The sequence below is a fragment of the Aegilops tauschii genome, chromosome 7 (genome assembly GCF_002575655.3).
Source record: "Aegilops tauschii subsp. strangulata cultivar AL8/78 chromosome 7, Aet v6.0, whole genome shotgun sequence".
In the NCBI taxonomy this organism is placed as follows: Eukaryota; Viridiplantae; Streptophyta; class Magnoliopsida; order Poales; family Poaceae; genus Aegilops; species Aegilops tauschii.
The window spans coordinates 248,375,478-248,383,688 of NC_053041.3; the positions used below are offsets into that span (position 1 = coordinate 248,375,478).

General features: G+C 47.5%; 1 protein-coding gene across 2 annotated transcripts; it reads left to right on the forward strand.

Moving 5' to 3' along the window:
- Positions 1-2,827: 2,827 nt before the first annotated feature.
- Positions 2,828-7,297, forward strand: LOC109787632 (protein NUCLEAR FUSION DEFECTIVE 4). Of its 2 annotated transcripts, XM_020346162.4 has the most exons (4): positions 2,828-3,563; positions 4,809-5,743; positions 6,319-6,847; positions 6,962-7,297. In XM_020346162.4, the coding sequence occupies exons 1-3, from the start codon at positions 3,228-3,230 to the stop codon at positions 6,806-6,808; spliced, it is 1,761 nt and encodes a 586-aa protein (XP_020201751.1). In that variant the 5' UTR covers positions 2,828-3,227; the 3' UTR covers positions 6,809-6,847; positions 6,962-7,297. The 2 variants fall into 2 exon arrangements, with proteins under 2 accessions (XP_020201751.1, XP_045087649.1); XM_045231714.2 differs by having other exon boundaries at positions 6,319-7,297.
- Positions 7,298-8,211: the final 914 nt, after the last annotated feature.

The following is an 8,211-nucleotide window of genomic DNA, read 5'->3' on the forward strand; positions in this document are numbered from 1 at the left end:
ATTCTCCTAACGATGTGATCCTGTTATTAAGTGACAACACATGTCTGTGGTTAGGAAACCTTTAACGGTCTCTTGATCAACAAGCTAGTCTAGTAGAGGCTTACTAGGGACACGGTATTTGTTTATGTATCCCCACATGTATTTAAGTTTCCGGTCAATACAATTATAGCATGAATAATAAACCTTTATCATGATTAAGGAAATATAATAAGAAAAAAGTCCATTTTACTACCCTGAATAAAGTGGGTGGTTCAATTTACCCCCTGATCTATTTTTTGGCTTCTTTTACCCCCCAAACAAACCCAAACCAGACAAAACACCCCCCTGGCTGGTTTTTCTCCACCCTCTGCTGATGTGGCACTAGTCAACAGCGGTTTTGACCTGGGTGGGGCCCTCTTGTCAGGTTTCTCTCACCTCTCTCTCTCTCTCTCCAGGTACACCCGCCGGCGAGCAGAGTAGGGTCAGGCGGGGTCGGCAGGAGGCGGTGGCGCACGGGGCCGAGGCGGTGGTGGCAACCACCGGCGGTGGGTACTTGGGGCGGGCTCGCGCGGCGGCGGGATGGCGTGGCCGGCGGGGTCGACATGAGGCGGTGGCACGCCGGCGAGCGGAGCAGGGCCAGGCGGGGTTGGCAGGAGATGGTGGCGCACGGGGTGGAGGCGGTGGTGGCAACCATCGGTGGTGGGTACTCGGGGCGGGCTCGGGCGGCGGCGGGATGGCATGGCCAGCGGGGTCGGCGAGGCAACGGGCGGCGCGGGGGCGGGGCAATCTGCGGCGGCACGGGACGAGGCTCCTCTGGCAGGACGCCGGCGCAATGGCGGGGAGAGGGCGGCCGCTCCTGGGCGACGTGGTGAGGGAGGTGGGGCACGGGTGGCTCGGGCTCGGGGCGAGCTCCTTCGGCGGCGGCGATTCTGACCTAGAGAGAGAGAGAAAGAGAAACCTGACAAGGGGGCCCCACCCAGGTCAAAACCGCCGTTGACTAGTGCCACATCAGCAGAGGGTGGAGAAAAACCAGTCAGGGGGGTGTTTTGTCCGGTTTGGGTTTGTTTGGGGGGTAAAAGAAGCCGAAAAATAGATCATGGGGTAAAGTGAACCACCGACTTTATTCAGGGTAGTAAAATGGACTTTTTTCATATAATAATAACCATTTTATTATTGCCGCTAGGGCATATTTCCATCAGATCTACCTCGAGATCAGGTGGGCTAAACCCTAAGTCGATGAGGTGATGGATGTAGCTCTAGCCTAAAGACTAAAGTCCTCTGGTTTATATAGACACCAGTAGGGTTAGGGTTACATGCGATCGGTTATAGGGAAGGAAAAATCATGTCTAATCTTCGCTTGGAGGGCACACCACGACTTCGAAGATTCCCTATCCGCCCATGGATCCGCAATATAGCCCGGCCCCTCAATGGCCCATCAATCCGGCCCATATACAGCAGGCTGGCAGCCCGAGGATCCCTTAATCCATGACTCCCTCACCTAGGGCTTGTGGCCTCCTCGTGGGTCTTCTGGCCTCCTCCCGAAGCTTCCTAGGTGTCTTGTTGTCCAGGAAAAATTGTTGTTTCGTTCCATTTGGACTCTGTTTGGTATTGATTTTCTGTAAATGACAAAAACAAGGGAAAAACAACAACTGACACTGGACACTAGGTTAATAGGTTAGTCCTAAAAATAATAGAAAATAGCATATTAATGCATATAAAACATCTAAAACAGATAATATAATAGCATGGAACGATAAAAAAATTATAGATACGTTGGAGACGTATCGGTGCGTTCGATCCGAATGTGTCTATGGTCCAGAGACGTGTCAATGATGGTGTGGGCCCCTAGGTGGGCCTTAGATGTTAGGTCCTTGACCCTACTTGTAGTAGGTGACCTCATCACTAACCATGGTCATGAACTCATACCTTTCATACTATGACATCAATATAATAAAAACATACATTGAGCATAATCATGACACGGATGTGGTAGTTTTGTGCATAACTCCATGGATCATCTTTTTTCTTTCTTTATTTTTTTTCTCTTCTTCTCCACCAATCACATACATGTGATCTGAGTATAGGAGAAAATAGTAAGAAATGGCTGCGTGGATGAACAGATAGAAAGTCAAAACAAACACGTCTCGACATTGATCGGGCGCGTCGGCAGACGTTTGAGGGGTCAAATTTGCTCAGTCCGGCTATAGATGAGCATAGTATGTTCATCCAGTGTTGCTAAACTGAATTAGGGTAAACTCTAACTTAAACTCCATGCGCTGTCATCATCACTTGATCGTATTTCGAGATTTTTTCATTTTAATTAAATGAAAGGGCCGTTTTCCGTCTTTCCGTGATGACTCCTCCTGAATCGTAGAGTAGATCGTAGAAAAGGAAGAAGGGAAAAGAATATGAGAAAGAAACAGGCCACGCCGGGCTAAAAGCACGCTAGGCGACGTGCGGGCGCCGAATTGTTTAGCCCCGGGCAGGGACAGCGAAACAACCCTACGCCGCTTAAACCGCACAGAAACGACCATTTCTCCCGTCCCGTCCCGTCCCGTCCCGTGCGTTGGAGTTATCCGCCACCGCTGCCGGTGACGAAACATTCGTGGAATCCATCCACACGTTTCGCCGGTCGCGAGATGGGCCTTGCCCCGCGCCGCCGCCCACCCAATTCCCATCCACACCCTCGGCTCATCACTGTCTCCCCGACGCGCACCATCGTCACCTGCGACCAGCCTCGTGCCCGCCTGCTGTGCCCATCCACCGCGCATCGGAGCGCACAGTGTCGTGTCAAAGTCCGGGCTTGTCGCCTTGCCTCCCTCCCCCCTTCCCTCCTCTCGCCATCTCCCACGCGGGCCTACTACCCACCGGCTGCCGCCTCCCAGAGAAAAACGAGCTCAAGTTCGCTGTTTTTTCTTTTCTCGACTTGCTCTGCTCGCTCGGCTCTGGCCATTTATGCGCGGACACACGTTCTTCTCAGCAATAAACAACGCCAGCGGGGCCGATCGTTGCTGATTCCGCATCCCGATCCGCGGCTCCTCATCAAGAGTCGTCGTCGTCACTCCGGCTCCTCGCGGCCGTTCTTTGCTTGCCTCCAAGAAACCGTCGGCTTGGCCTCTCATTCCCGTCCCAAATCCGTCCTGTTAATAGGCCGAGCTCCGCTTCTTGCATTAGCTTCTCGGGGCTGCTGCTCGCTGCCGATTCCAGTGTTGATTCGGGTTGGAGTTTTGGGGCAGGTGCTGCAAGCAATGGCAGAGGTGCGGAGCCGGGTGCGGGGGTTCCTGCGGAACCGGTGGCTGGTGTTCGTGGCGGCGATGTGGATGCAGTCGGTCGCCGGGGTGGGGTACCTGTTCGGCAGCCTGTCGCCGGCGATCAAGTCCTCGCTGGGCTACAACCAGCGCCAGGTGGCCAGCCTCGGCGTCGCCAAGGATCTGGGCGACAGCGTCGGCTTCCTCGCCGGCACGCTCTGCGCCGTGCTCCCGCTCTGGGCCGCGCTCCTCATCGGCGCCGCGCAGAACCTGGTCGGATACGGCTGGGTCTGGCTCGCCGTCACCCACCGCGTCCCCGTGCCACCCCTCTGGGCGGTAAGATCCGTTACCTGCCCCTCCAATCATTATAGTCCTCCCATTTCCTTCTCCTTTCTGCAATAGCAATGCTTCCATGGCCGCATCAAACCTTCCTGTTCTTGGAGCCTCATGTGCTACTGCAGATTGAGCTGATTTTTTTTCTTCTAATGCCAAGAAAAATTCCCTGTGACTTTTGTGCTAATTGAAGCGTGCACGATGCTGTGATGGAAGAAACTCATGTTCTACTACTGTGCTTCGTATAATTATAAGTTGTACGGTTGAAGCTTCCGGATTTGGATTGGAAACTAATCATGTCTTCTTCCTTCAATTATGCTACTGTATGTACTAGTACCCTTTAGTGAACACGCGAGACCAGTTTGCTCATCATCTGAAAGCAAACATGGGTCAGTCAATCACGCATCCTAACTGCACGCCTGTCTCCAATGATGGAGAGTCGCTATTCGACCTCCATTTACAAAAGAAAAGGCGGTGAATTTCTTGTTTTTGAACACCGTTGCTGTTGGACTTCAATGCTTTCTCTTCCTCCAAAATGTTGAAAGCTATGTTCAGAAATATTTGCCAGATTTTTATTGGCTCAAAACAGTTAAAACTTTTTCTGCTGTGTGTACTAAGAATATTCTAACACACAGCATGTCGAATATGCTTCCGAGTCATCGGTGTGCACCTATATTATTCTTGGGAAGTCTTAGTGGTCGCTTTCTCGCCTCCCATGTGTCTTTAGTTAACCTTCATTATCTAATATCCTGAAAAACACTGAGGTTTGATGTATTTCATGCCAATTAACAATGTTCAACCTGAAAATTTCACTCTGTACTACTATTATCAGCCTGTCCAATACAGCCGCAACAGAATCGCCTAAAAATTCTGGTTAAACAAGTGAATTAACATCTCCATTGAGTTTCCAAGATTAGAATTGTGAGTTAATCATTTGCTATGTTTTGCTTTACAAATTAATTTGCTATGTGAAACATCAAAGCAACAGAGGATGACTCCAGTCTTCAGTAAAATACTGAAAACACAGAATTAGTGTCATTGTCTATCTGAAGGTGGAGGAGACTCAATATTCATTTGTACTTCTAATTTTAAACGCACTAATTTCCATCTCCACATTTCTGTTTGCGGCATTTGGAAACCTGGACCATTCCATAATTTCTGTAGTATCTAATCTGACCTTTGTTTACATTCTTATTCCTTCAATTAGATTTGTCGGCTCTTGCACTAAATTCCCCCGTCTCTCCGCAGATGTGCATGCTAATCTTTGTTGGAAATAATGGTGAGACATACTTCAATACTGCTGCACTCGTCTCATGTGTTCAGAACTTTCCCAAGAACCGTGGACCAATCGTTGGTATCCTCAAGGGATTTGCTGGTTTGAGTGGTGCAATCTTAACACAGGTTTATGCAATAATGCACACGCCTGATGATGCTGCACTGATATTCATGGTTGCTGTTGGCCCAACAATGGTAGTCATCGCTTTAATGTTCATTGTTAGACCAGTTAATGGTCACAGGCAAGTACGGCCATCTGATGGTACAAGTTTCACGTTTGTATACAGCGTCTGCTTAGTCTTGGCCGCCTATCTGATGGGTGTGATGCTGCTGGAAGACCTTGTTGGCTTGAGCCACTCATTGACAATCTTGTGTACCATCATTCTGATGGTTCTATTGCTAGTTCCAATAGTCATCCCTGTAATGCTCAGCTTCTTCTCAAATGACGACGAGAGTGCCTACACAGCACTGTTAACATCACCTCGTAGAGAAGAAGCAAGTGGTTCAGTATCGTCTGAAGAGCAAGAAGTTATACTCAGCGAGGTGGACGAGCAAAAGCCGAAAGAAATTGATCTACTTCCAGCCTCTGAAAGGCAAAAGAGGATTGCCGAATTGCAGGCTAAGCTATTCCAGGCTGCTGCTGTTGGCGCCGTCAGGGTTAAAAGGAGGAAAGGTCCACGACGAGGAGAGGATTTCACATTACTGCAGGCAATGATCAAGGCAGATTTTTGGCTTCTATTTTTCTCCCTTCTGTTGGGGTCAGGATCAGGACTTACTGTGATCGATAATCTTGGGCAAATGAGTCAGTCATTGGGTTTTGAGGATTCTCACATTTTTGTGTCAATGATTAGCATTTGGAACTTCCTTGGACGTATTTCTGGGGGCTTCTTTTCAGAGATTATTGTCAAGTAAGAACTATTGAGGCACCTATTTGCTGACCTTTGCATCTCATCTAGGAGTTTAGTTCATATGGAAGAGTGCGTTCTCCAATGGAGAGTGTGTTCTGCATCACCGATTTAATGTTCATGCTGGCTAAGCTTCTTCTCAAAATACATGAACTAGAACTATAACAAAACGTTTACCCATTCCAGTTGTTATTGGTTGAATATCTTTTGAATAATACAGCAGTTTTTAGTGGTATCATCACAATTGGTTCCTAATCTGTTCAAACAAAAAGGCACTAGCCTTGGAAATTCAAAGCAAACAAGAATACGTCTCAAAACACATATCGAACTGATACAATTATTAGACGAGTAAGCTAACAAAAAGAATAAAACTGACAGCAGGCAGCTAATAGGCAACATCCGAATTATCCTTTTGTTGATCATGAGCAGTATTCTTCTGAATAATTAATCATGTAGTGACTGAGTTGCTCTGTTCATATTGAGACTAAAATTTCAACAGCTCAAATACAGGGGCTATCTTTGTTGAGAAACATGTCCCCAGTTGTTCTCATTTTTTGTTTGCTCTCTTGTTTCTTCAGGGATTACGCATATCCAAGGGCAATTGCCTTGGCGACAGCTCAAGTATTCATGGCAATTGGACACTTCATCTTTGCAATGGGTTGGCCCGGCACAATGTACATTGGCACATTGCTTATCGGGCTCGGGTACGGCGCCCACTGGGCGATCGTGCCAGCTGCTGCCTCTGAACTGTTTGGCGTGAAGAATTTCGGAGCATTGTACAACTTCCTTACAGTCGCAAACCCCGCAGGCTCCCTGGTTTTCTCGGGCATCATTGCCAGTGGCATCTACGACTACGAAGCCAGGAAGCAAGCTAACCATAACCACTCAACATTGCTGGGAATGGTCTCCGACGTCGCTCCGGCGCTGAAGTGCGAGGGCTCCATCTGCTTCTTCATCTCGTCAATGATCATGTCAGGGTTCTGCATCATTGCTGCCGCCCTGAGCTTGATCCTGGTCCACCGGACGAAGATCGTGTACACGAATCTGTACGGTAAACCCCGGACATGAGAGGTCAAAGGTCATTGAGGAACTGATCAAAGCAGAAGGGTGAGTTTTTTTTTTTTTTTTTTTTTTTTTTGCGTCTTCCTTCTGTTTATGGACTTCGCATATTCTTATGGTGTCAAAACCACGGCTACTGGTGGCTACGGATGGGAAATTCAGTGTCATGAAGCATTGAAGCATATGGCGTTTTTGTGCGTTTTGTCCGAACTTCTTCGGTGTTTCTGGGGGGATATGAACTTCTTCAGTGTTGAGCTGGAACTTTGCATATACATGTGGTCTGTTCTATGTTTCATCAAGGCTGTTGAAAACTTGAAATGCAATAAATTGTCTGAGCTCTGCAAATTGGAGAGCTCAACCTTGTACATGGGCACCTGGTGTCCCAAGTCTGAGAGAAACCACATGATAGCTGCGTATTTGTTTCCTATGAATCTGGCTGGAGCACGGTCTTTTATTTATAAAGATTGGCTGGGCTGCCTCCCCAGTATATGTTTAAAATTTTCTGATCAATCCATGTTCTACTAGTTACTAGTAGTAGTTTTTTTCCCTGCTAGGAATTTCTTTTATTTCGTTTGTAGTGGATGCAGTAGTGCTTTGAGCAGTATGTAGTACACTCACTAGATATATGCAGGTCAAGAGTGGTAGAAAAACACAGCAACAAAGTCAATAGAAAATACAGTGGAAACTAGTATAAAGAGACGCAGCACAAAAATGCAGTAGAAACTGAAAAACTAGTGTAAAGATTTCCTCCAACAAAAGAAAAACTAGTGTAAAGATGTATTACGAAGATGTGGGAGGATGTTAGGATGGAAATAAAAAATCCAAAAATGGTACGTCTGGACACACAAAAGTAGAATCATACTGAAAATATAAAATCTCTCATACCAGATCTGTTGGTTTATTCCGTGTTTTGGCTTTTGTTTAGGACGCCAATATCCGGCGATCGAACGCCATGGGAGGTGGTAGAGCTGGACGCGGCAACCCAGCGAACGAACCCGTTCGCTCTAGAGAACCCACCCTTGCGGACAATCCTAGTCAGCAAAACCCATCCACAAAACCCTCTCCTCCCACCTTCCCATCGCCTTCATCTCCACAAAACTTGCCAACCAAACGCTCCATCTCCTACCTTCTCCCATCTTCTGCCTACACTATACGAAGCCCCTACCGCGACCAAGAACTGCCATGAAAACACAGGGGGCATGGATCCAAGCATCCCCCCACCTCGCTACCCCCTTAGAAAAGTACCTATAGGATTTACCTAATAATTACATGGTCAAAATCAAGTTGATTTTACCGCTATTGTGTAGAAAAAAGCACAATAAATGTCATGCTAGTTTAATTTTATTATTGTGTGATTTTCTTGCTGGGCAAAAGAAGTGGTTTCATCCACTAGACGATTGTGAAAAAAGAGG

Bases quoted from the DNA above. Each gene is read 5' to 3' on its own strand.
- LOC109787632 (XM_045231714.2), top strand. From the start codon at position 3,228: ATGGCAGAGGTGCGGAGCCGGGTGCGGGGGTTCCTGCGGAACCGGTGG. The intron at 3,564-4,808 runs GTAAGATCCGTT...GTCTCTCCGCAG, and splicing joins CCGTGCCACCCCTCTGGGCG to ATGTGCATGCTAATCTTTGT. The intron at 5,744-6,318 runs GTAAGAACTATT...TTGTTTCTTCAG, and splicing joins TTTTCAGAGATTATTGTCAA to GGATTACGCATATCCAAGGG.